The 26670-nt window shown below is 45.6% G+C and overlaps 3 protein-coding genes across 3 annotated transcripts; 1 reads left to right on the plus strand and 2 right to left on the minus strand.

Annotated features, from left to right (window-relative positions):
• Positions 1 to 417: 417 nt before the first annotated feature.
• On the plus strand, positions 418 to 14057 carry LOC108157669 (transcription factor SOX-10). The gene is made up of 3 exons (XM_017289831.2): positions 418 to 833; positions 11262 to 11408; positions 12212 to 14057. Exons 1-3 carry the CDS (start codon positions 634 to 636, stop codon positions 13539 to 13541), a joined length of 1677 nt encoding a protein of 558 aa, XP_017145320.1. The 5' UTR covers positions 418 to 633; the 3' UTR covers positions 13542 to 14057.
• Positions 14058 to 16606: 2549 nt separating this feature from the next.
• Positions 16607 to 17980, minus strand: LOC108157468 (serine protease inhibitor 42Dd-like). Its single transcript, XM_033389725.1, has 3 exons — positions 17049 to 17980; positions 16848 to 16986; positions 16607 to 16796 (listed from the first exon to the last, which is right to left on the minus strand). The coding sequence occupies exons 1-3, from the start codon at positions 17898 to 17900 to the stop codon at positions 16657 to 16659; spliced, it is 1131 nt and encodes a 376-aa protein (XP_033245616.1). The 5' UTR covers positions 17901 to 17980; the 3' UTR covers positions 16607 to 16656.
• A 528-nt stretch (positions 17981 to 18508) lies between these two features.
• LOC108154068 (serine protease inhibitor 42Dd-like) lies at positions 18509 to 21875 on the minus strand. Its single transcript, XM_033389724.1, has 5 exons — positions 21857 to 21875; positions 20869 to 21782; positions 20668 to 20806; positions 20526 to 20608; positions 18509 to 18604 (listed from the first exon to the last, which is right to left on the minus strand). The coding sequence occupies exons 1-5, from the start codon at positions 21861 to 21863 to the stop codon at positions 18554 to 18556; spliced, it is 1194 nt and encodes a 397-aa protein (XP_033245615.1). The 5' UTR covers positions 21864 to 21875; the 3' UTR covers positions 18509 to 18553.
• Positions 21876 to 26670: the final 4795 nt, after the last annotated feature.

Raw genomic sequence — 26670 nt, forward strand, 5'->3', positions numbered from 1 at the left:
TTCTGTTTCTGTTTCCATTTCGATTTATGTTCATGTATCTCTCGGCTCTTCGCTGTGCGACAGTCGCGTCAACCGATCCCCCGAGCGTCCCAGTTCCAACCCCATCCCCATCCCCATCCCCACGATCTTCGATCCCGCTCCGGGGACGGGGACGGGTCCGCCTAATTTCACATGAACATGTTAATGTTTACACGCGTACCGCGATTTTTATGTTCGCCCCCGCCGCGTATCGTCAGCGGCAGTCCAGTCCCTCCATCCTCCAACCTCCACCCTCCGCCCATTTAACGATCCAACCAACCAACCAACCACCGTCTTTAGCTTATCTGAACGATCCGACGGCGTTTGCCGAGCTCGTCTTGGGGGCCGCCACTCGGGCCGAGCTCCAGCTCCGGACCCCAAAGATCAGTCGCAGTTTGCTCGTCAGCCGCGTCGTGTCTCGTACTGGCACTGTATCGTTTCGTATCGTATCGTCTCAAGATCTGTGTGGGTGAAAAAAAAACAAAAAAAAAAAAACAAAACAGCGGACGATCAGCTCTGTGTGTCGCGATCTAAGTGTGTTTATGAGTTTATGTCGCCACTTGCCGTCGGTGGTTGAATATACGTAGATCTGAAGTAATTTCTTTCGGTGTGGAGATGAGCGAAAGTCCCGACTTGAACGGCGCCAAGGATCGGGCCAAGCCCGTGGAGACCCTGGTTCTGGCCAATTATGCTTTGAAGGCAGAGCAGAAGCGTGCCGCCGGGCAGGGCGGCCGCAAGGAGGACGAGCGCATCACCAGCGCTGTCATGAAGGTCCTCGAGGGCTACGATTGGAACCTGGTACAGGCCTCAGCCAAGTAAGTGGTCGAAAAAAAGGGAACAATCGATCAAAGAAGGGTGAAACGGAGCTCATAAATCCATTAAAGAAGTGTTTCAGGAAGTGTTGAAGAATATTATATTCGGTTCTACAAATTAGGGGCACCCCTATTAGGGGCTCCAAGTCCATTCATTCTCAACATTTTGAGGAACTCATGGCTCCGTACATCGGATGAGGATCTATCTGAAATTAGAACTCCTGATCGTACTGATCTTGGTTCTCGAAGTAGTCCAGAAACGCGAAGTTTTTGGGTGTGATCCTTACAGACAATCTCAGTATTTCCAGGGACACCTACACCTAATTTGGGGAGGTATAGACATCGTATAGACATCTGTGACAGGGATTGGGTGTGGGGAAGTTGCTTCTCGAATAAACAGTTCCCTATTTTCCGGCAATAACCCAGTTCCCTAAACAGCCGATCGGATCCTCAATGAACCTCTCCCGAGTACCCTTTGCAGAACCCATGAATGACTAAGCGTACGGCATACGAGCAGATCTCTCACCTTTGGCGACTTGGCTGATTAACACAATTTCTAGAGACATATGGGTCTTCTTTTATTTAACTGGATAAACAAATGTTGGGCGAACCGCAAAGAAAGAGAGGGAGTGAAAAATAAGGTAAGAGAGTGGGGAAAGGCGAACGAAACGATTGGGAATATGTCGGCATATGTAAATAGAATGAATTTACACATTCACACATATTGGACAAACCAACAAATGGATGAATATGTGTGGGGGGGAAACAAAAAATTGGCCAAAGGCACAAATAATAGGAATAGGAATAGGAAAAGGAAAAAGATACAAGATACAGAGACACAGAAATACAAGCTTCAATAAATGTGCGACAGCGTTGAAAGATGTTCGAAAACGTTGAAGAAAACGACGGAGACAAATCAATTCAGGCATAAAAAGCGAATAAATATGTTTTTAGCGTAAAGATGCTAACTGCTAACAAGATGGGGGATGGGGGATGGGAAGCCGGGTGGGGGATGGGAATGGGTACCCAACCACAAACAGAACGTAAACCCAATCAACTGTACCGAACGGAACTGAAGACGGAGCAGAACCGTCTGACTGCCTGCCGTTGACACTTGACAAAAGATGACTGGACTCTGGGGACTCTGGAGACTCGGGTCGTGAGAAAGCCGGTAGCAAAACCGCGGCCTGATCTCTGTGATCCTTGGCAGTCAGATCTTGTTTAGTTCCTCCACAAATCTTCGTCTTCGTCCTCTGGTGTTTGTCCAGCAATTAGCAAAGTTTCTGGGACTGGCTGCTTCCTCCTTCTGGTCTTCAGTGATACCCTTTCGGAGAGTATTACCAAATGAAGATGACCAACGCCCATGGATTTTACTTTGTCTTTGAAACTACTTTAATGAGCAGCGGACTCATTGTCGGTAAAAATATTATGCGAGTATTCGGCAATCAATATAGCGATTTCCTTCTATTAGTCTTTCTGTTTCTTTGGATACTAGTTTGGAGGTTAACAGACAGGTAGTGCCTGAATCCGTTGCACAGATCCTAGGAACTGCCAAGATGTCATAGAAACAATCGGTCGATGGATTTATGTGAATGCAATTTCAAAAATAATCTCTTTAAAAGTCTCTCTTGCTAACGATAGTAACGATAGATCTTCAAGGGTATCTGTTTCTTCGGCTCCCAAAGCCCAGGTCTTTGTTTCGTGTCTGGGTTTGTCAGTTGTTGCCTCGTCGCTTCTTTGTTCTCGTGTTGCTGTTTCTTATCAGGCGATGGGGCCGTAGCGCCCCATGGGGGCCTCTCTGATGGCCAGAGACAAACATCCTTGGGGCGAGCATGTATTCTGCTCAACCCCCCTCAAAGGGGGCGAATGGGAGCTGGCCCCTCAGTGGAAAATGCGCAGAAAGCGCTGTCAAGAGCACGTGTGTGTTTGCACAAGGATACGTTTATGGGCGCCATTGCCCTGCCTCTATCTATCCACAGTTGTGTTCTACTACAGTTCCACATAGCCCAACCCCCTGGCAGCCGCCTTTCTGCCCCCCTTGTGCCACCCCATAGTCACACTAGAAATTGTTTACCTTGCGCTTTATGAGCCTTGTTTATTTCCACTTAAAATCGCTTAAATGCACATCGCCATGTCCCTCCTCCTACTCCTCCTCTATCTCTCACCTTACCGAATTCTCAACCGAATTCCCCTGTCACCTGGATCTGGATTAAATCTTGTAATTTCTAAAGAATGCTGCAAATGGAAGGAATTTAATTGCTTCACCCTTTTTGAGGGCGCAGATGATTTAAGATTCCTTTTGAAATCAAAAAAGGGAGGGTGGATGGAAGGATTATACCTTATCGGTGGGACACTACAGATCTGGGTTTAAGTTGGATAAGTTTTAAACATTTCTTTGAAGACCAGAATCAGAAACGGAATAGAAAAATGAGCCTTGAATGTTTTAATTATTCGAATATTAAAAAATATATTCACGAAGTTTTTAGAAACTAATAAATTCCTCGACTCATCAGAAGAGCTTCCCCTTTAAGTGTCATAATTTCTTGGAACTCTTGTCAAACTTAAAAATACATTTGCATAACAAAAGCCAAATAAGCGCCATAAAGTAGTCTCTCCGAAAAAGAAGTGTTTATAGAACACGTTTAAAAATGATTTTTGCTGGATTTTCTTGAAGTATTTTCGACTCTTTAACACCCCTCTTTGCCGCCAACATCTCATCAATTATATGTGGGATTCCTACACCAACATTCCACCTTAAATTAGAAGAGATTTCCCTCACTCGCTGCGCCTCTCCATCCATCAATCCATCAGTCCATCAACCAAGTTCCCCGAATGAAGCGCATAGCAAGTGTCGCCTAAGGCTGAAAATGTGGTTTCTTTTTGCTAATTTTTTATGGCCCCCTCACTCTCTGGTGGGGTGGCGAAACCACAAGAGGCATATCAAAATTTATATTTTTGTTTGATTTGGTTAAATGAATTTCGGGTGAATCACTTTCGGGAACGGATCGGATCGGAACGGGACCCAAAGAAATAGGAATAACAAAATTCCGACCAGCCACTTGAGCAGTCCCGCACATACCTATAGATACAGATACAGATACAGACATAGTTATAGGAGGGTTTGTTATTAAATAATACATATGTGTGCAAGTCACCCCATACTTTCCCGAGGGTAGCTCCATGTTGCTTGTTGGAGCAGCCCCTTCCTGCCAACAGCTTTGGTGTCTTATGCGTCGCACTCTATTTGCTCGACGATAAGATATGGATACGCAGGAGGAACCGCGACTCCGTGTAGGACTCTGGCGAAGCTATAAATATTTTATTGCTTATCTGGGTGTTCGGCCCCAAGGTGTTATCACACCCCACTACCACCAGGTGGGGAGCACGGCCCGGCCCGGCCCAGTTCCAGCTCTGATATCATGGAGAGCCTCTACATAGTTATTTCTGGGGTGGTGTTCTTTCTCGGTTATGCGGCGACGAGTCAATTTACATGGACCCCAACAAGTCTTCTCGGCCAGCCTAAACCAACACTCTCGTACACCCCATGCGTGGGCGGAGGGGGACTAGGGAGCTTCAGTAGAGCACAGAGAAGGGTCTGACCACGTGACTCCCTTCAGTGCGGTTAATAGTGGGAGAACCAGACGAAGTGGGGCACAGTGGGACCACCAAGAGAAAACTGATCGATTTCTATCGGATCTATGGCTAGTGGCATCTGAATCTAGTGATCAATCGATCATCTGAATAAGAGGCTAAAATGCTTGAACATGCCATAGATTTTGTTCCATAAATTGTTTGATTCCACAGTGGCATGTTCCATATGGTCCTAGCTGTTGCTGCTCCACCTCCTGTCCGGTCCAGCGAGACCTTCTCCTATCCCTTTCCAACGCCTATCCCTTCCCCAAAACCTTCTTTACGCCCCCAACCTATGGATGTATGTACCTTCCAGTGAGCGACCGGCAAAACTTTGTGCAGCAGCAGCAGTGGCAGCAACGAACTGAGATACACGTGCGGCTTACAAGACAAATATTGATTTTGTTGCTGTTGTTGTAGCTCTTGTAGCTGTGGCACAGTGTGTCCGTGTCGGTGTCGCTGCGGTGGCCATAACCGCAAATGCCAGCCAAAAAGTTTTCAGCCTCCAGACGACGACGACTCCTCGCTTAGCATACTTCGGGGGCTGGTAATTTGTTCGCTGCAGGAATCTGCAGGACCTTCTCCTATCCTTCGAACCCCATTCGACCCAGGGGAGCATTCCCCCCCGAGGTGTTTTTATCATTTGGTAGCGTGTCCCCCCAGAGAGGCGGAGGCTGGGTGATTTTATGACCAGGTGAACGCGACAATGGCCGAAAAGTTGGGCGAAAACCGCCATTCGAATGAGTCACGGCGAACCGTTGATGTTGTGCGATGTGAATAAACGCCAGTTGGGGGATTGAAGGATTCGTCCGATAAACCAGCAAAAGGACTTCCCTCGTATAAATCCTGAAACTGTTTGGGGAGCAATCGGTGAAGGCTGGAGGGAAGCTTAAGGGGAACATCAAATGATGTTTGATGAGCTGAGTGAAGAGTGTGTTCATCATTTTATTATGCGGGTATTGGTACCAAGGGACGCATTCGGAAAAGGGAAACACGGTTTCAGAAGGTGTTATAAGACACAACACAGAAGGTTCTTGGTGTCATACAATTATTACTGATTGTAAATATTCAAAGTGCGTTCGATGGCCCTTACTGTCACTTTTCCCATCAACATTTTCCGCATAACCGAATAACCTTTAAAGCGTATCCGAACTTCTCACAGCTCTTTGCTCTCTCCTCTCTCCATTTTGTGAGTGTTTTGCAAAATATAGAACAACATTTTCGCATAAAAATTGAACGCATGTCTGATCCGGCCGTAAGCTTTTAGGCCAAGTACAGCTCCCTACAAATCCGTTCGATGTGCCGTTCGAAAAAGGGTTCAAAACAGTTCAGGGATTGATGTCCTCTCTCCCCCCGCCCGCCCCCATCGATGGTGCTGGGAGTCCTGTGGGCAGGAACACACACGAGATTATGGAGGACTAGCCGGATATCCATTCAGCGGTGCTGCCCGCCCAGGGCCAAATAGGTGTGGCAAAGGCGAATATCCCATTTTTGCGAGATATCAAAATGCGCGAAGCTCTGTCTGTTACACTAGACTCCATGGGAACACATAACATTTGGCGGAACTTGATGGATACATGGAGATTTTTCATGAGTTTTATTTGCATTTTGGTGAATCATTCAAAGGTATTTGCACAGAGCATTTGTGAGTGGTCGCTTTCGCTACGGCATGACTCACTTGACACATGGAAATGTAAGCAAAGGATTATAGTTTATTTTTGATGCATTTCCACTAATACTCTAATCCGATTTTCCCCCCACTGAACCCCAAATATTCATATTGTTACAGAAGCTTTTTGTTGCAAAGTGTGATTGTTGGCCATGCGTTTGACTCAGGGCCACTCCATGACAATCATCAGATGTCAGGAACATACTCGCCTAGCTGGCTGACATCCTATACAGCATTGATTGTACGGGTAGTTGGCCCAATGAAGCGTCCGTCCACCCTTCCACCCATCCAGCCATCCACCCGCATATCTACAAACAGGAAAAACAACAACGATGCAGGAGCTCCCGCCTGGCACTTAAACTGTCGCTCTTCATTGCCTGCTCTTCGTACATACGCCCCAAAGCATCTCATCCCAGGCATGTGGCAACGTTCACGCCTATCCAGATCCCGTGCTCCTCCCCGTTTCCAGGCGGTCAATGGGTGTCCTTTTTCGGCTCCCACTCCGCCCCCCTCCCCCACTGACACTTCGTTCAAGTGCGGCACAGTCGCTGTAAAAATAAATTGACTTGGAAATTGAAAAAAAGAGAAGAGCCAGCGCCAAATGAAATGATAACAGAGAATGGTCCCTGGATGAAGTGGGCCAAGAGTCGGCTTAAATGGAAAGCGAAAGCTTAAAAGCAATGTGGGCTCCGAAGGGTTTCCTCTTCCGCCACTCCAGTCCAGTCCAGTCCAGTCCATCCCTAACCTAACCCAAGCCGAAAACCCCAGATGATTATCTGCTTCCCAGAACTGTTTCAAAGTCAATGCCAAACGGCAAACAGCCGCACACAAAAGCTGAGCAAACTCAGATGCAACTCTCACGGTAGCAGGCCTTATCGCCTTATCGGTGGGGACTCTGACTCTGACTCCGACTCTGCCCCAGTGTTTGACCACCTTTTCGGACTAACTTTTTTGTGAAGCAAGACCGCAAAGCAAACAGCCAGACAGCCAGCCAGCCAGCCAGCCAGTCTCCGAGCAACTGCATCCGTTGGATGCATTTCAATGTGCCTCAAATTTGTGTTTGGACAAAAGTGTCGTAAAAGAAGAAACGACGGAAAGCGACGGAGTGCGTGGGAAAATGTGGGGCCTGCCTAAGCAAACAAGCTGCTGTGGCGGCGCTGCAGCGGCTGCAATTTGTTTACACGCACTGTATCTGCTAGATACATTTCATATTTGTGAACTTGTGAAAATCGCTGAGACGTCTCCCGCCTCCCTCCTTACGCCTCCACCTCTGACGCTAATTAGGCGCATTTGTCCTCACATTGACATGCGCTTACAAATTGGAAACGAAAATGGGCATGAAGATTTTCGTGGGGCTCTGTTAAAGCTGTAAATATTTGGACACTATGCGGGTATTACCCCCTAGCCCCCTCTACTTATTCCAATTTAATAACAAAACCCACTAATGGTCCATGGCTGATAAAGAGATGCGCCACAAAAGCCAAAGTACTCGTATCTCTGGCATATGCAAAAACAAAAAGAAAGAAAAGATACTCGTAATGCAAGAAAAAGCGAAACGAAACGAAAATTCCTTGCGGTCTCTGCCCATTTCTCATATTTTGCTCGCAAGCCAATGGCCACTTGAAGATATCACTTAATGAGATTTGCGCATCTCCGAATGCAACAACAGGCGGAGAAAACGGGCCAGGAAGGGTCTCATTTTTCGAAGACGAAGCCTGAGATACTCTCGATTGGCCTTTGTTTGTACTGTGGCTTGGGTTTCAGGCAGTGCAAGCACCGTGTCCGAGTCGCAAGTACCCTCACCGGCAAGTGTATTTTAATGAAGACGTGCTTGAGTTGCCAAGTGCCTGTGGGGGATGCTGCCATTCCTCATGAGGCGCACTGCAGCATCTCCCAGTACAGCTAAACGAACATCACTTGATTCTGATTAGCGTGCTGTCAAGCGTGAGAGTTGCATCCACAAACAACACACAGATGCACAGATACATAGATACACAGATACAATGGCGATGGGATCGCGACGCCGACGATACCAACGGCAGATAAGCAGAGCCTCGGGCCGACAATCCTCCCCAAGCCTGGCCGCCCGGCGCGTTTTTAATCGCTTAATAAGCTTGGGCTCAGCCAAACCCATAATTAAGACCAGGCAGGAAGACCAGGGGGTAAGGAACGCAGGTCTTTAAAATAGGGAGAGACTTAGAAGAGCTTTGCACCACGAAAACCACTGAAACCTCAGCCAAAGGATTCATTCATTGTTTCAACCTTAAACAGAGAGTTTTTCTCTTCACCTTCATGTCTTTAATGCATTCGCTTATTTGAATAATACAGTTTCAAGTTCATTAATTTTCAAAATCGGATCGGTATGACCTCATGTTAAATATACTGCCAGGAATCCAATCAAATTTATTTGATTTTTCATTCACGAAAGTGTGCCATAGATTTTCACGAGAGCCCGGTTAACGCCATTGGCCATCCAATTGGTTTCCACCATATAGTCGCCCTCGGGAAAGCTCAATACTTTCGTAATTTTGTGATTTACAAAGTCGGCAGTGAGCCTGTCCACTATAACATTGTGCTGGATTCGTGAAGAGTTTCAAAGATCAACAAAATCCAGAAGATTGGAATCATTTACTTACATCGTAGGGGCAAGAGTGGTCCAGATTCGATTGAGTGATGAAGAAGCTGTAAAAGTAATTAAAAATGGGCTTCGATTTGGGATTTTTGAGGAATTTGCAGGCATCCACAGTGATGTTGTACAGAAATGGCATATAGCCATTGAATCGCTTCAGCAACGAAACATTTACCTACAACCACAGAAGGATTTTTATGCAAGGAAGAAAAAGTCTCAAGCCTTTTGGCTTCTACACTTACTTTGATTTCCGAAACAGGTTTTTTGTATAGGCTAACTTTCAGGGATAAATATTTGTAGCTCCGATTCACCGACTTTAAAAAGCAGTTTTCAATGCCGCTGAAGTCATCGTCCAAAGAATTGCACTGGATGTTTGTGAACTCGAACTTGGAGGTGATCTGGAAAATGGTAGCATTATAAATCTGTACTAAGGATGTAGTTAGGGTGCCGCATACCTTCAAGATCAATAACAGCATCACAACGAGCTGAACGAGAACGTTCAGTCGAAAGCACATCGTAGCACTCTCATGGACCAAATAGAACTGTGACTAATTTTAGGTCCAGCTTGTACATTTATATGAATAGCTTATTAATCGCAAAATAATGAAAGCATTTAACAAATGGAAGCCAAAAAAAAAAACAGTTTTGTAGTTGCGGATAGCTTATAAAATTACATTCAATTCGCATTCACTTTCAGTAAATACCATTTAGATGATCATCTCTTAATACCACGTTTAATAGTTTATAGCAATTTGAAGTATGCTTTGAGAGAGTTCAACAGAGCATAAAACCCCTCAGGAGTCTCTTATATTTTGCATACATTTATACGATGTAGGAAACTTTGTCGAAACAAAAATCAACCTGCATGTTGCATGCAAGTATGGATCCAATAGAGAATGGAGCACATTTCTCTTTCTGCATGCGTATATTGTTTTATATTTTATATTCAACCATTTTTGATTTATTTGCTTCGTTTTGAGTGCAGAGATTCGGCACACACACACCCGAGAACACCCGAGAACACCTGAGAACACCTGTTTATTGATTTGCTTTGATTGAAAACGGTGTGGATGGTGCGTCTTGTATTTTTTTTATGCTGAGTTGAGTTTTTTGTGGCTGGCATAGGATGCAGTCAGGCATATCAAATAAACTTCCACGGAGAGTGGGAGAGGGGAGGCATTAACACATCCATAGGATACACCCACAGATACACACACACACAGACAAAGAGGGACGGAGGGACAGAGTTACTGGCAACTCAATTGAAAGATTTACCAAACAAATCTGTTGCCCTGATCATGTTTACTTAGGATAAATAATTCAATATATGTATGTGCATGGCTCTCTGGCCCTGGAGGAGATGAAATCTCCGGCATTGTACTATGAACAGCCTCCTAATACCATCCCATCCGAACAGCCCGCCCCTTGCCCCGCCTATCTCTTTGATTGAATCTGGGTGTCCTCTCAATTGTAGTCGTTGGTGCTACAACATGCTAAATAAAAATGAATCTATACTTCTGAATAAAGACAATGTGTGGGAGGGGGATACACATACGTATACTACACCCGTGATGGAGAGAGAGAGACATCCATTAGGATAGGGGGAGTATCCTACGAGTATAGAAATTTGTGTTTGTGTGTGTGCTCGTATGTATGGCACATTGTGGCCAAGAAGTTATCATACGCCTCGTCAGTTTTATTTGAATGAGTTTGGATCGTTTGTAAAAGGACTGGGACTGAGGCCTAGAGAAGCAAAACATTCCGCAAGACATGTAGGGAATCAGAGTATACTATCTTTTAGCCCCTGTTCGTAACACAATAGAATAAATATAAGAAAGATCCAAGTAACAGGTATTTCAAAGTCGACTATCTCTGCCCCTCGATGCTGTGTCAAGCCTTTGGGCAAATACTCAAACAATTCAAATTAAATTTAGAGCAAAAAAAATCGATTTTCAAACAGAAAATTGCAACTTGTTTGAAGAGTTCTCTTCTGCTCTCTTCTCTTCTCTTCGCTCTTGAATACAATGATTTTTGATGCTTTTCCCGGATTTTCGTGATTGCTTTTGTTTTCGTTTCACTGCCACTTCCCGCTGCACTGCACAATCCTCAATCGCAAAAAGACGAAACTATATTTTGACTGAAATTTGAACTTTCATGGCCTCTGGCCTTGTCTTCTCTCTCGTTTTACTCCATTTCTCTACTTCTATTTCTCTACTGCTCCCTCACTCCTTTTTCTTTCCTTTCCCTATTTTATACGCTCTTTTTCGCCTAGCCCATGGGCAAGTAAAAGTTTTAATTGCAATTTTCAGTTTGACATTATTCGTTGTTGTCGTGGAAAAGTGTTTCGTTTCGTTGAAATTCTTTTTCCAATTAATGAAAACCTATTTTGCTGGCCAGCAAGTCATTTCACTGCGCCACTGAGCCACCAGTGGGGAGCCACTTCTCTGATTTCTGATTTCTGTTTTTTGATTTCCTATTTCTGATTTTTCTGAAACTCTTCCAGGGCGCCCACGGACCGCAAGAAGGAGCACATCAAACGTCCGATGAACGCGTTCATGGTCTGGGCCCAGGCAGCTCGTCGCGTCATGTCCAAGCAGTATCCGCATCTGCAGAACTCTGAGCTGAGCAAATCGCTGGGCAAGCTGTGGAAGTAAGTACATATACCCCGTGCGGAGATAGAAATATACAAGAGGGAGGGACCACGACCACTCGAGTCGAAAGGCAGGGCAGAGCATGAGAGAGGGCGAGAGCAGTGGCATGGGCACGTCTCCGACAGCGTAAACGTTGGGGCATGAACCACTTGGAAAGTGTCTTTTATAAGCTCCACTTGTCGTCTCTCCGAGTGGCGGGCAAAGATGCAACTTGGAGGGGAAATAAAAGGTCGGAATAGTGGAGAATTGTTGGTTAAGGGCTCGGACGAGACAGGGAATTGCATTAGCAGACAGTTCTCCATGGCTGGCAGCCTGCTGGATGTTTCGTGTTGGAACCAGCTCTGAAAACGCAATTTGTATGAGCTGAAGCCGTACCCTACCTAATGAGCACACACTGTATCCTTTACCGCTCTGAAAACCAACACAATTTAAGGCTGCTCTCCTCCAGAGAGTATCCTATCTCTCATCTCTTGATTAATACAGAACTGTCAGGCCAAAGATTGCAGCAATCTGCGCCACAGCGGCGTCGCTTCCACACATATTGTTTGTAATAAAATATTGTTCGGTTCGAAATTAAAATTTCACAGTTCAGCGAGCGGGGCGACACAGGCGATAAGAAGTTGAATCTGCCGCTGGCCGATAAGAGGGGCAAAGCATCCGCCTCGGCTAATTGGGAATCGGGAACGGGGAGATGGGAGCTGGGAGCTGGGAACTGGGGACGGGGCTGGACCAATTTGTAGACCAATAAATAATTCAAAATCGACTGCCACTGACACAGACTATTTGCCTTTCTGATTCGCAGAAATCTGAAGGATAGCGATAAGAAGCCGTTTATGGAATTCGCCGAGAAGCTGCGCATGACGCACAAACAGGAGCATCCCGACTACAAGTACCAGCCGCGTCGCAAGAAGGCAAGGGTCATGCCCCAGCATCAGGGAGAAGGCATAGCCCCCACAGCCACAGCCGCAGCGTCCGGCGCTTCCCCGATGACAGTCGGGGCCAGGCAGCAGAGGAGCTCGAACTCTGGCGGGGTGTCCTCCAGTGGCCAGAGGCGCGCTCCGAAGGTAAACGGATCCAATCTGTGCTCCACAGCGGGGTCCAGCTCCAGTTCCAACTCCACCTCCACCTCCGCCTCCACCTCTGATGTCTTCAGCAACGAGGCCTTCATGAAGTCCCTGAACAGTGCCTGCGCCGCCAGCCTCATGGAGCAGGGGCTCAGCCTGAACAGTGAACCAGGCCTGGACTCGCCCTGCTCCACGGCCAGCTCCCTTTCCTCGCTCACACCGCCGGCCACGCCGTACAGCGGCTCCTCCGCGAAGCCCACCGCAGGAGGCGTCTCCTTGAACAGCTCCAGCCTGCTGCTGCGGCAGCTGAGCGAGCCGAGCAGTAATGGTGGCAATACAGATTACGGGGTCCTGCTGGATGCTGGCCGGGAGTACATAGCCCTGGGCGACGTCAACTACGGCCAGCAGCAGCAGCAGCAGACGCAGGGGGCCCCTGAGATGGATTTCCTGGAGAACATCAACGGCTATGCAGGCTATGCGGGCAATGGTCGGAGCGTAAATTATCCCGGCTATGCTTACACTCCCGCTGGAGGAGGAGCAGTGGGTCTCGGAGTGGGGGACTTCCAAGAGCAGCAGCAGCAGCCGCATCCACAGGCCACAACGAGCGTCAGCGCGTCACAGGCCAGTGGAGCCTTAAATTACAAGTCAGCCACTGACATCGATCCCAAGGAAATTGACCAGTATCTCATGGATCAAATGCTGCCCATGACGCACCATCACTCGCCGCCTTTGAACTCCTCCGCCTCGCTCTCCTCGGCCTGCTCCAGTGCCAGTGCCAGCTCCCAGGCGGTCGTCGAGTGTGCGGCCTACTATGAGCAGTTGGGCTACCTCCCTTCCGCCCAGAGTCAGAGCACGAACTTTGGCCCCCAGCACCATACAACATATGTTTCTGGGGCTCCACCACTCGCTCCGCATCCGCATCCACATCCCTCTGCCTTGAGTGTGCCTGCAACCGTAACGCAGCAGGAACTGCAATCCCATTCGCATCCCCAGCAGCAGGAGCAGCACCAGCACCAGAACCCATCGCAGCATCATCTTTGGGGCACTTACACTTATGTCAATCCCTAAGATACTTCATTTGCACATTTGTTGTCCTGCGTTGGAGCGCTCCCCCTCATTAAGGGTCACTCGAATGGCTTTCGTTTATTGGTTTATTGTCTGTGCAATGTCTGTGTGTGCCTGTGTGTCTGTGTGTGTGTGTGTCAGTCTGTCTGTGTGAAGAGTATCTGTGTGCGTTGAGCTCGAGGGTCTTTTTGGGAAGATTTTGTGCAATTTAAGCTAATCGCTGCGATTTTCCTTTATGTCTGCATTCCCCTCATCAATATGCGACTCGGATGGGAATTTATTTTCTCAAATGAAATGCGAAAACAAATGCAAGACAATTCCATAGCAAAATTACTTCAATTGCCTATCAAATATTCTTTTATTTCAAAGAAAATACCTCGAAACTGATGATGCTTGAATTCATAGCTAAATGGAAGAAATACAATAAATGCAGATAGTTTTAGCAAACTCTAAAAATTTAATTAAAATAAATAATACTAAGTGTATACGGAATTGTATGAAAAATGTTTACAATTAAATACGAAAACGAAATATAATTAATTATCTGAAAACCACGGGTTTTTTTAATTAAACTAAAAAAAAGTAGAGAAAAGTACTTTCCCTTTCCAAAAAGGGGGTTTCAAAGAGCTTGCAGGAATGAGAGAAGAAAATAACAACAGCTAATGAAAATAATTTCAATTTCCATGATTTTTCTCGAAAACAAACTTTTCTTCGGCAGGGATTGACATCACATTGGCGTGGCGTGGCCTGTGGCAGTTTCCCACACTGTGTATTCTCCATTTTTGTATCTGTTAGACACATCTCCATCTTTGGATACCCGTGTGAGCGGAGCGGAGTGGCACCTGTAACTGTTGTAAAACCGAAAACAAATTCCAACGAAATTAACACCCGCCTACCAAAACGAGTATTTGCAAAACCGAAACCAAGACAAAATGGAAAACATACTCATCCGCCGACTGGCGTTAGACGTTTTTTGTCGGTCTAAATTTCGTTATTTAGCACGGCATTTATTTTATTTATTTAAATTTGAGAGAGCCTAAGTTCAATTTGCGCCTGTAACAAGTTGTTGTTAATTGAAGCGCAAACAGGAAAGGAAAACAAAAGCACAGCAAAAAAAAAATAGAGAAAAATCAGAAAACCGAAAAACATTAGAAAACCAGAAAACCAAAAGCGTTGCCAAAATGGCCGGCAGCACAAAATGGCGGAGAGCAAACAGAAACAGAAATTTATTTATGTGTACACTGTACACGCATTAATTTCGAAAGTTGAACAACAACAACAACAACAAAAATTGCACACTGAGTAAAGTTTTGGTAAGTCAAATTAACACATTTACTGGGCTTCCCATAATTTATGCACAATATTTATTTACCGAGATTTTTTCGTCTTCTTTGCTCGCGAGTCGCCTTCTCCCTAATTATGCAAATTACTCTTGCCCGTTTGCCAGTCCGAGGATTGGGTCAGACTCTGATGCTGATGCTTTGCCTGAATTGATTATGACAGTCCGATTTAATTTGGACAGAAACGCTATGTTAAGAACCAGGAAACAGTTCGAGGATGAGGAGCTACTAATTATGCGAAGCAATCAATTTAATTCGATTTATAAATTATTAATTAAAGGTTCATCCGCTCTCCTCGGAGTTCGTTTTACTAATAATATCGTTATAGATTTAATTTTGGTTTTAATTTCGTTTCGGCCAACTCGATAATTGTGCAAATAATGCTCAGGAGATTAGGTAAGTGATTTCTGCAGGCGCGTGGCGGTTGGGGGATCATCGAGGAGTCTCTGGACACGTGGCATATCGGAGGAAGAGCGGAATGCAGTGAAGCACTAAATGCGAATGTCATTCCTCATTAATTTCAGAGGCGGACAGGCCTAAACAAATGCTATGGCTGCCAAGGGCAAGCCAGCAGCCTCTTTGTGTGGCTCTGGGGTTTCGTGGGCTGGTGGGTTTGTGTTGGTTTGTTTAAATGTTATTAAAACTAATGACGTTTGCAACAAACTTTGCCGTTGCTCCTATCACATTGCTGGTCATGCAACGGGTCGTATGCGTAATGAAATTTTGTTGCCTTGTGCTCTCCGTGTAACTCAATTAATGGCCACAGAGTCGAAGGGCCCAAACTTTGGCGATGCGGTCTCACTTTAAATTCACTTGGAACTTGTTCCCCTGCTGATCCGCTATTGCAGGGGGGGATTATCATTAGACCAGAGGAGGCTCAGCACCTGAACTCTTGTCCGAACTGGAATGGTATTCAAATGGAGCAGCACACGAGATCTGCCTAATGGTCGTTGAAAACTTTTGACCCACAAATACAGAGAGAGGAAGTCCACAATTGGACTCCTCCTTGGAGGAGATGGAGGAGAGGCAGGCTTATTCTAATAAATGGAAGAGAAGCCTGAGAATAATGGCAGCATTCCTGCTTCATGTTTTCTCCTGCAATTTGGCTTTAACGGCAGCAAAATGTGAAAATGTCAGGCACTCAAGCACAAGCCAAAACAGAAACAAAAAGAAAAGAAAATAATAATGTGGAACCATTTGAATAAAATATAAGGCGAGAAAAGTTAAATGTGATGCTAAAGCCACAGTCTCACAGTCTGGCGGTGGCTGCTCTTACTTTGCCTCCGCACTCTTGAAAGTAAATTGAAATTTTGTTTCGTTTTTTAATACCCTCGCAGAGGGGATCACACTGAGGAAGACATAGGAGACGCTGACGGGGCATGTTTCACAGATGAAGTCATAGAAATTGGGATTTTGTGTAACGACGCACGTTATATGCTGAAACATAGAAATCGGAAAGAAAGCAGTCCAACACAATCCAAGCACTGCTTGAGCACACGGCTTTAATCCGCCCGCCCGAAAGTATGCAGATAAAATAAGGCAATGCTTACGCTAGCGAGTATACAGTATATGTTCTCACCTCATATGGCCTTGACCGCAAAGCATTTTGCAATCGAAACTAATCAAAAGATTTATTAATACGCAGCCAACTTTAATAGCGATCACACGATATGTTAGTGCCCTTCTAGCCTAAATACTACCGGCACTCGAGAAGAAAACGAAGAGAAATGCTGCTTATGTTGGCTTTTATTTCATGGACTTAAAGCTACATTGTACTGTTAATATGGTGAGGTAACATGACCCAAAAAAAAGATAGTCTGCTTGTCCTTGATGGCGAAAAAAAAGGGATGATCGACGATGAACGGTTTTGTCGGCCGTTTAGCTACCAGGACTGACGAAAGCCAAGAAGTTGGACCTGCTATTTAAGGAAATCATTAATGTCCACGAGTCGTCACTGAGTTCGACTTACCGCTTGCGGAAGCGTCAGCGGTTCCGTTCTCGTTCAAATCGAGGTAGGCCTTGTGAACCATATCGGAGATCTTTATGTCACGGCCCTTGGCAAGGCTACTAAAGTCGGCATTGGGACCGAACATGGTCTTTATACCCAGCTGAAAAAATTACCGGTCGGTTAGTGCTCAGCCGTCCAGCTGCTCGTCAATCGTATAGTCACCTGCTCTAGGACAGGCTGCAGGGAGACATCAAACTCTAGTTTTAATTTGGGCATCTGCAGCCGCACGTGCTCCTCTCTCATTTGCGAACTTATCTCGTTCAGGTCCAAAACACTTAGCTTCTCCTCGAGTTCATACAGTCCCAGCTCCTCTAAAGGCAAAATGATCAGGAACACAATGTCCGTTCCTTTGTAACGCATTTCCAAAGCCGTGGCCTTCAGAGACGGCAACTCGGCGTACCTAAAAAACTCCCACTGAAACATGGTGTACGTTCCATGCTTTTGGCCATCCATGGACACAAAGCTACGAACCTTTGTCTGAAATTGGTGGAAACCCTTTAGCCAACTGGCTTTGAAGTAGATCACATTGATCAGGATGGCGGCACTGTCCGAGCTGATGGATTTGTGAGAAGTGAAGAGGAAACTGAGTTGTTTATGGGTTTGCTCCCGCACCCAGGAATTGACTTCTTCGTTAATTTCTACACTCTCCGCGAAGTTCACATTCGCGGCGGATGCGTTAAAGTATTTACCAGCCAACTCTTGATAAGCCTGAATAAGCCTGTACCGCTCGGCCACGTAGATACGGTTGGCATAGCTGAACTGAGCGTCATCCCCATACTGTTTTTGTTCTTGGGTCAAACGATGAGCGAATCTTTGGGCCACGTCATTCTTGTCGGAACCTTCCAGTGAGAGGGCCCGCTTTAGCTCCTCTGCAGTGGTGCCTTCAGCGCCAAGGTATGCCAAGCCAAGGGCTGACCTAATTGACGGCGGCGAGAATACGATATACCGAACAGTGTCAGTCTTGTGCAGCACACTGAAAAGCTTTGAGGCAAACTTGGTGTCGGACTGGACCATCGTGAGAAGAGAGCCCAAGAGAAGCAAAAGTGAGAGCGCGGCCACGGATCCTGGGGAAAGACACGGAACAGACTAATAGTTACAGCAATGGCCAGAGCTATGCTCTTGAGTCTCACCTACCCGTCATGATGGAGCTAAATAAATTAGCCGAGTTCCGTGCCTTTCTTTTATACGCGAACAGATGTAATTTGATCGTAATCTGTGACGAGAGGGGCTATTCTTATAGGGCCTTAGAATTGTAGATTGTAGTATAATTCTCTCGCAATCTGAATCTTTATTTTTAACACTTTGCAGAGGATAGTCTGATGCTGATCAAATATTTCCAACGCAGAGAACGAATCAATCCATAGTCTGTATTTTGTTTTTTTTTTGCTATCCATAGCATCTTTTAAAACTATCTTGCAGGAACTCCTCGCAGACTCCTCGCATTGTTGCATGCATCATTATGCAACCGAAACCAATCAGCAAATCGACTTCCGTGTGCCCTTGACCGCGAAGGTGATACTTATTAGCAGGCCACGTTCAAAAGAACACATTGGGCCGAATAGCCAGCCAGAAAAATTAGGTTAGAGACTTAAAGTTGGAGTTTGCTGATTGTAAACAATAGCCGTTTGGTGTCTTTTATTTCATGGACTAATAGCTACATACATATTCTAATAATATGGACGGTTAACATGACCGAGAAAGAAGGTAGAATGCTCGTCCTTGATGGCGAACAAAAAGGGATGATCGACGATGAAGGGGTATGTCTTCCCATTAGGGAGTTTAACTGACTTTGCCATCACTTCCACATCTACCATTAGAATGAGGAAGTCACTAAAGTTATTAAATTTTTACTGGCTTAACTTACATGTGGAAGCAGCAGCAGTGGTTCCGTTCTCGTTCACATCTATGAAGGCCTTGTGCTTCACCTCGGAGATCACCATGTCCGCGCCCTCGACAAGGCTACTAAAGTCTGCATTGGGATCGAACATGGTCTTTATACCCAGCTGAAAGAAAACCGATTGATATCGGTTAGTGCTTAGCCGACCAGCTGCCTCTTCATCGCATAGTCACCTGCTGTAGGACAGGCTTCAGGGAGACTTCAAACTCTATTTTAAATTTGGGCATTTGCAGCTGCACGTGCTCCCTTCTCATTTGCGAACTTATCTCGTTCAGGTCCAAAGCACTAAGCTTCTCCTCGAGTGCATACAGTCCCTGCTCCTCTAAAGGCAGAATGATCAGCAAAACAATGTCCGTTCCTTTGTACCGAATTTCCACTGCCGTGGCGTTTAGAGACGGCAACTCGGCGTATCTAAAAAACTCCCACAGAAACATAAAGTACGTCTTGACTTTTTTCCCATCGCTGGACGCAAAGTCGTGCACCGCCGTCAAGGACTCAGAGAAAGCATGTTCCCATTGGGCTTTGAAGTAGATTGCATTAATCAGGATGGCGGCAGTGTCAGAGCTGAGGGAGTCGGCGCTGATGAGGTCTTTGATTTGGTCATGGGTCTTCGCCTCGACCCAGGAATTGATTTGCTGGGACACTTTCAATCTCTCTCCGAAGTTCACATTCTCGGCTGATGCGCGTAAGTACTTACCGGCCAACTCTTGATAGCCCTGAATAAGCCTGTACCGCTCGGCCACGTAGATACGGTTGGCATAGCTTAACTGAGCGTCATCTTTAGACTGATTATCTTCTTGGACCAAAAGATGAGCGAATCTTTGGGCCACGTCATTCTTGTCGGATCCTTCTAGTGAGAGGGTCTGCTTTAGCTCCTCTGCAGTGGTGTCTTCAGCGCCTAGGTAGGCCAAAACAAGGGCTGTCCTGATTGACGATGGCGAGTATACGATATTCGGACGACTCTTGTCCCTGACCAGCACTCTGAATAGCTTTAAGGCAAACTTGGTGTCGCCTGTGGATCTGTCGGCCTGGACCATCGAGAGAAGAGAGCCCAAGAGGAGCAAACATGAGAACCCCATGGATCCTGGGGAAAGACACAGAACAGAGGAATAGTTGGAGCTATTGCCAGAGCTACGTTGGTGTGTGACTGTGTCCTACCCATCACGATGGAGATGAATGAATTAGCCGAGTTTAATGGCTTTCTTTTATACCCGTAGAATTGTAATTTGATCGTGTTCTGCGACGAGAGGGGTTTCAAGAATGCTTCAAATCTGTAAAATCTTCTAACTTTAATTCTCTCACAGTCTGAGTCTTAAGACGCCAAGATCTTTAGGGTTTTCTGAAAATGAGATAAGAGGACGAGAGTTGCTCACGTCCTAGAAGTGACCTGTGTCCGCAGCTCGTTGAAGTCAAAGTTTGACGGTCCCACGAAGCAATCAAAACGCTATTTGGCCGTCTTCCCTGCCATGGTTTTGTCCATTCAGAAAAAAGTATCCTATCAAATCGTATGTTAGCGAGTATGCAGTATATGTCCTCACCACACATATTTCAATCGAAACTAATCAGAAGATTATATTTATTAACACGCACCCATCTTTAACAGCGATCACTACCGATACTAGAAAAGAAACCAAATAGGAATGATGCTTATGTTGGCTTTTATTGCATGGAATAATAGCTACACACGTATTCTAGTATTACGGACTGGTAACATGACCGAGAAAGAAGGTAGAATGCTCGTCCTTGATGGCGAACAAAAAGGGATGATCGACGATGAATGGTATGGTTGGCCCTAAGTGGGATGAATATGACGTAGCAACCACATCTGCGATCAAAGTAAGGTAATCACTAAAGTTACTACAATCGTTGCTGCGATTGACTTACATGTGGAAGCAGCGGCCGTGGTTCCGTTCTCGTTTACATCCATGAAGGCCTTGTGCTTCACCTCGGAGATCTTTATGTTACGGCCCTGGGAAAGGCTACTAAAGTCGGCATTGGGACCGAACATGGTCTTTATACCCAGCTGAAAGAATTACCGGACGGTTAGTGCTCAGCTGTCCAGCTGCTCGTCAATCGCATAGTCACCTGCTCTAGGACAGGCTGCAGGGAGACTTCAAACTCTAGTTTAAATTTGGGCATCTGCAGCTGCACGTGCGCCTCTCTCATTTGCGAACTTATCTCGTTCAGGTCCAAAACACTAATCTTCTCCTCGAGTGCATACAGTCCCTGCTCCTCTAAAGGCAGAATGATCAGCAAAACAATGTCCGTTCCTTTGTAACGCATTTCCAAAGCCGTGGCCTTCAGGGAGGGCAACTCGGCGTGTCTAAAAAAATCCCACTGAAACATAAAGGACGTTTTGACTTTTTCTCCAAATCGCGACGCAAAGTCGTGCACCGCCGTCCTGGTCTCAGAGAAAGGTTTTTCCCATTTGCCTTTGAAGTAGATTGCATTAATCAGGACGGCGACAGTGTCAGAGCTGAGGGAGTCGGGGCTGATGAGGTCTTTGATTTGGTCATGGGTCTTCGTCTCGACCCAGGAATTGATTTGCTGGGACACTTTCACGTTCTCTTCGAAGTTCACATTCTCGGCTGATGCGTTGAAGTATTTACCGGCCAACTCTTGATAGGCCTGAATAAGCCTGAACCGCTCGGCCACGTAGATACGATTGGCATAGCTGAACTGAGCGTCATCTTCAGACTGATTTTCTTCTTGGGCCAAAAGATGAGCGAATCGTTGGGCCACGTCATTCTTGTCGGATCCTTCCAGTGAGAGGGTCTGCTTTAGCTCCTCTCCAGTGACTCCTTCGGCGCCTAGGTAGGCCAAAGCAAGGGCCGTCCTGATTGACGATGGCGAGAATACGATATTCGGACTACTCTGGTCACTGGCCAGCGCTCTGAGCAGCTCTAATGCAAACTTGGTGTCGCCTGCGGATGTGTCGGTCTGGACTATCGTGAGAAGAGAGCCCAAGAGAAGCAAAAGTGACAGCGCGGTCATGCAGCCTGGGGAAAGACACAGAACAGAGGAATAGTTGGAGCTATGGCCAGAACTACGCTGGTGTGTATCTGTGTCCTACCCATCATGATGCAGATGAATGATTTAGCCGAGTTTAATGCCTTTCTTTTATACCCGCAGAATTGTAATTTGATCGTGTTCTGTGACGAGAGGGGCTTCAAGAATGCTTCAAATCTCTAAGATCTTCTAACTATAATTCTCTCACAGTCTGATCCTTTATTTTGTACACTCTAGCACAGATCAATATATAGATGTTAGATACTTCCAACGCAGAGAAGTAATCAATCCTGTCCTAGCCTGTTTGTTTGCTATCTCGTACATCTTTTAAAGCTACCTTGCGGAAGCTATTTGCAGAGTCCTTGCATTGTTGCATGCAGCGTTATGCAACCGAAACTAATCAGAATCTTTACGCCGGGTGACATTTATTTGTTGGTTACGCAAGCAGTCGCCTGTATGTAGCGCATTGCTTTAATGAGTACAATCAATTTGCACATCAATCAACGAGGCTTTCAGAGCGAGAAAGCGATGGGTAGAGATTATAGGGAGAGGTGGAGAGACAGGAGGAGGTCCTAAAATTCACTTTTGGACTGACGCCCGCGCAAATCTGTCATCAATCAGCGTCAGGCGAATGCTGCTTATCATATTGCCAGTAGACGAAACGCCTGCCACTGCATCAAATTGATATTTGCCAATACTTTTTTTGTTGTTGCTGGTGCTGGTGCTGCTCCTCCTCCTCCGCTGGATGCTCCTACGTCTGGTGTGGATGCTTGTTGTTGCTGCTGCTGCCGTTGGTCGTTGCCGCTGTGATAAATGTCATCTGACATGACAAAATATGCTCTCTGCGGCTGCACAGAGACGTGACAAATGTCGGCAGGGAGCATGAAATGCTGGAAAATTACCCATAAATGGTCGAATAAATTGAATTAAAAATTCAAAATACATACGAATGTATGTATGCGTGCATGTGTGCGTATACATCAGAGAAGTGTGTACCAGAGCATTTATCTTACCCAAATTTTGTATTTTATCCAGCAGATCTAGCACCCCCAAAATAGAGAGCGATGCATTTCAGCATTCGGATTCGGTGAGTGTATCCGTCTTGAAGGGCCCTACACGACCCTCAAACAGAGACAGCCAGGCAGGTGATCGTCCTTCGGGGCTGTGCTGCCAAGTGTTTCCCTAAGTAAATCAAATATTTGTCCATATTCTATCTCCGTTGAGCTGAGCGCTTCCAGTTAATATTTGCTCTGCTTAAGACCCAATTCCATCCAAAGCGCAACTATCAACGAAGCTGAAGGACAACTTTAATGCACACAGCTCTGCCATTAAGAGAGGCTCCTGGAGCCTGGAGCTGTGGAATGTGGATACTGTGTACAGAGGGGTGGGGGGGAGGCACTTGGGGGGAATCTTGTTAGGCTCTTGAGCCACTTGCAGCTGCTACTTTGGCAGCTTCTTTGCCACGATACGATGTCCTATACCCATCTACGGGTACTGGTATGGGTATCTACCAGCTTGTTTTCAATTATCAGACATTACACTTAGATACACACATGAATACACATCACATGGCCCCCTTCCTCTCCACCCCTGACAGCTTGTATGTGTGAGCGAACACTGAGGAAACTTTTTATGAACACGTCTGCATTTTACATTCATAGATAGAAAGAGAAAGCTATGTGTGTGTGTGTGCTCGTATAACTCGAATAAGAATCTCCCACACACATTCACTCACATGGCTGATTAGCAATGGCACAATTAACCCCCTGAGGCCTACACAATGTGGGGAAGGAAATTGAAATCACCTTTTTACATCCTCCCCCTTTGCTGTCCGTAGCGAACAATGACTTGGCAAGTTTTAATTAACCCATTGTGTCGCTCTTCCTGCTTCGTGGCAACAATTATCATACGTATGCACAATACTACATATCATGTATGTACATATATACCCAATAAGCTCGACAAAATGTCGCTGACAGTCAGCAGTTTTTAATTAACTTTTACGCTTCGTTCGGGGCGTTTCAATGGCAACATAAATTCGAGATTAAAAATAGCCGCGATTTGTGGAATTCCTTGTCGTTGCCTTTGATTTTAGACAAGAGCCTGGGTAATTCGCTGAAGTTCGTGGTAAAAGAACGTTAGCTGTGCGGCTGGTTTGGTAATACATGGTGCTCTCCGCCTGCACACTTTTGATCTTCTTCTATGCTCCATTGAGTTTCTCTTCCAGATTAAGTCTTTAATTGCACAAAATGAAAAAACAAACTTAAAGATAATTCATTTCACAGAGTCTCATGATTTTCCCGGAATAATGAGAGTATCCACGTTATCAATTTAATTCCTGGAACAGACAGACAAGAGCTCTTCCATCGCTTGTGGGTGTTTAAGCCGAATTTGGTGGGCGAATTCCTTCTCATCTTTTATAGTTTTTCCTAAAGTTTTTTTTTGTTTTTTTGCTCTACAAAGTTTTTGTAATGTGTGAAATTTTGTGCCTGCCGCAATTTTTCCTTCTGGTTGTCGCTTGAGGCGCCTCGAAAGTCTTTTGTCTGCGGTTTCTTGCAATGTGTGTGTGTGTGGTGAGGTTGGGGGCGGCGTGGAGCGTCTTAATTAGCTAATGGCTGCCTTGCTACTCGTCCTTGCAAGGCACGAAGCAGAGCTTAGACTGCTTTCCAGCTCAAACTCAATTTGCCACGTAACAAACTGCCCTGATTGGCATGCAAAAAAAAGAAGACAGAAGGTGGCTGCCAACCAGAGTCGCCTTCACCTTCGCCATTGCCTTTCGTCTTTTCTCTGCATTTTATTAGTAATGAAGCCGGGCGGGCGGCCAGCGCTTCCTTTTCTTTTGTCAGGCCTTAATGCATTTTCAGGGGATTTGGCCAGAACGAAACTTTAATACTGCTCAGCCTCTTCTAGTGCAGCACTAATTTCAATTCGATGCAATTTGTGGCACGTCCAAGGTCGGGTTCATGTCCTTTTCCCTTACCCAAGATCCTCTGGAAACATCTGCTAAAGTACACTTAATGGTTTATGTAAATTCCGGCTCCTCCGACTGGCCCCTGAAAGCGACTTTTAATATGTTGCCACATAAACATTTCGCTGCTCTGTGGTTTTTCGTCTATACATATATACGTATACGTATCTGTTGGCTTTTATGTAAATGGCTGGCTGGCCAACAGTGCGTATGATGTACACATAAAATGTTTACGAGTGCCGTAATAAAATCAAATCAAAATTTAATGCTTATACAAGACAGGAGTGGGCTGGCGCCGGATGGAGTGGAGTGCAGGGCTCTGTTGGTCAGCAAGAGGAGAGCCTTTTATGGCTTTGCATCCATCAAAATGTCAAATGAGCTGTCCACACACACACACTCACCATACAGATGGTTGGATATGGCTGACCATATGGATATATCCTGACCAACCGTCCCATCCCTCAAACAATACGTACCTTTGTTTGCATGCCAGCCCCGCCCCTCCACAGGAGCATCAATCAGGCTGCAGTCGGGAAATGAGTCCATCCAGGATCCAGGATTTACGCCTGGCGCCTGGGAAGAGTTTCACCTAATCCATTTTACGTGCATGCTATGAATATCCCAAGGCCACGTCTCGACTCCACTTCATTTACCGCTCTGGTCGAGCATAAGAAATGAATTTCCTATCTGTAAGGGAAAATTCGTGTTTTCTGTCCCGACATCCCCCATCCCCCACCTCCCATTTCCCATCCCTCATTCATCTTCCGATGGTGATTTCCTCTTCCGGCAAAAGTCATCATCAAAAATCCCAAAAATCTACAATTCTCTTTTACTTAATCTATGTAAATGGAAGAGGACTTAGAAGGTATGCTGCAAGCCATAGCTCGACTCAATTCTCACACACAATTTAAATATAAAACAACAACCCATTCAAATGACTGGCTGATGAAAAGCTTACGAAAATTAAAGTTCCAAAACTGCCAAGGTTTTACTAAATGCTGTCACTTGGCCCAAAACGGCTTACGAGCTGTTTGTTATTTAATTCAATGTTTTAAGTCCTAAAAGCTAGCAGCTTCCAGTGTGTGAAATGGCCAAATAAATTTGATGCTGCTTGCATTTTTCCTTGCTCTAATAATTTCAAAATTCAAGTGAAACCTTTAACAATATCTTTTTAGTATAATGACATGAAAAGTAGAGTAGCAGTAGCAGTAGAGTAGTTCATGGGAACAGCTGAAATATAGGACAAATATGCATTTATCGACACCAAACGCATTTCTTCGTGGGATGCCTACGTCTCGATCCGCCCTACTACAGACACTGATTAATCTGGCCCTGATGCCAAGCAATTTGGATCAGAATATCGATATAGGCACGCAAAATGTTCTAAAATTTCACATCCGAATGCGACCAGCATCTTGAAATAATCGCAAGAATGTATAGAATTTACCCAAAGCTGCTTCAAGGTTACTGTTGAACTTTTGCGGCGGAAATAATTTAGCAGAACGCTCCAAATTTGGCCTTGAGGCGGGGTCGAACGCAAAAGTTGTTCGCTCTTCAAGAGCCTCACGAGCGCGGTGATTTCAGTCGCAGGCAGTGCCCGGCCGCCCGCCCACTTCGTTCGCTCATCGCCAAGTCAATCAAGTTTTAATGATGCCACAATAGACCCACCCGCTGAATAATTTACGAAATGTCCACGGGGCATTATTCTCGGGGTGTTGTATTTGTCCGTCTTACACCCTGACTCTCACTCTTTGTGTGTGTGTGTGTGTGTGTGTGTGGGTGGTGTAGATTGTTGCATACTTATGGGCTGGCTGGAATCTGAAATTTTAATTGCTGGCCATTTTCCTTAAGTGTCGGGCAAAATTTTGAAATAATTCATGCGATTCCTAGCGAGGGAAACAAGATTGCAG

Source organism: Drosophila miranda, chromosome 2, assembly GCF_003369915.1.
Source record: "Drosophila miranda strain MSH22 chromosome 2, D.miranda_PacBio2.1, whole genome shotgun sequence".
In the NCBI taxonomy this organism is placed as follows: Eukaryota; Metazoa; Arthropoda; class Insecta; order Diptera; family Drosophilidae; genus Drosophila; species Drosophila miranda.

Coding starts and splice junctions, on each gene's coding strand:
- LOC108157468 (XM_033389725.1), bottom strand. CDS start 17,900: ATGGTCCAGTCCGACACCAAGTTTGCCTCAAAGCTTTTCAGTGTGCTG. Junction 16,987..17,048: donor TGCAGCCTGTCCTAGAGCAG/GTGACTATACGA, acceptor TAATTTTTTCAG/CTGGGTATAAAGACCATGTT. Junction 16,797..16,847: donor CGCTGACGCTTCCGCAAGCG/GTAAGTCGAACT, acceptor TTCCTTAAATAG/CAGGTCCAACTTCTTGGCTT.
- LOC108154068 (XM_033389724.1), bottom strand. Junction 20,609..20,667: donor CACGGCCGCTGCTTCCACAT/GTAAGTCAATCG, acceptor CTTTGATCGCAG/ATGTGGTTGCTACGTCATAT. Junction 18,605..20,525: donor CCTTTTTGTTCGCCATCAAG/GACGAGCATTCT, acceptor TTCGCCATCAAG/GACGAGCATTCTACCTTCTT.
- LOC108157669 (XM_017289831.2), top strand. CDS start 634: ATGAGCGAAAGTCCCGACTTGAACGGCGCCAAGGATCGGGCCAAGCCC. Junction 834..11,261: donor CTGGTACAGGCCTCAGCCAA/GTAAGTGGTCGA, acceptor AAACTCTTCCAG/GGCGCCCACGGACCGCAAGA. Junction 11,409..12,211: donor TCGCTGGGCAAGCTGTGGAA/GTAAGTACATAT, acceptor TCTGATTCGCAG/AAATCTGAAGGATAGCGATA.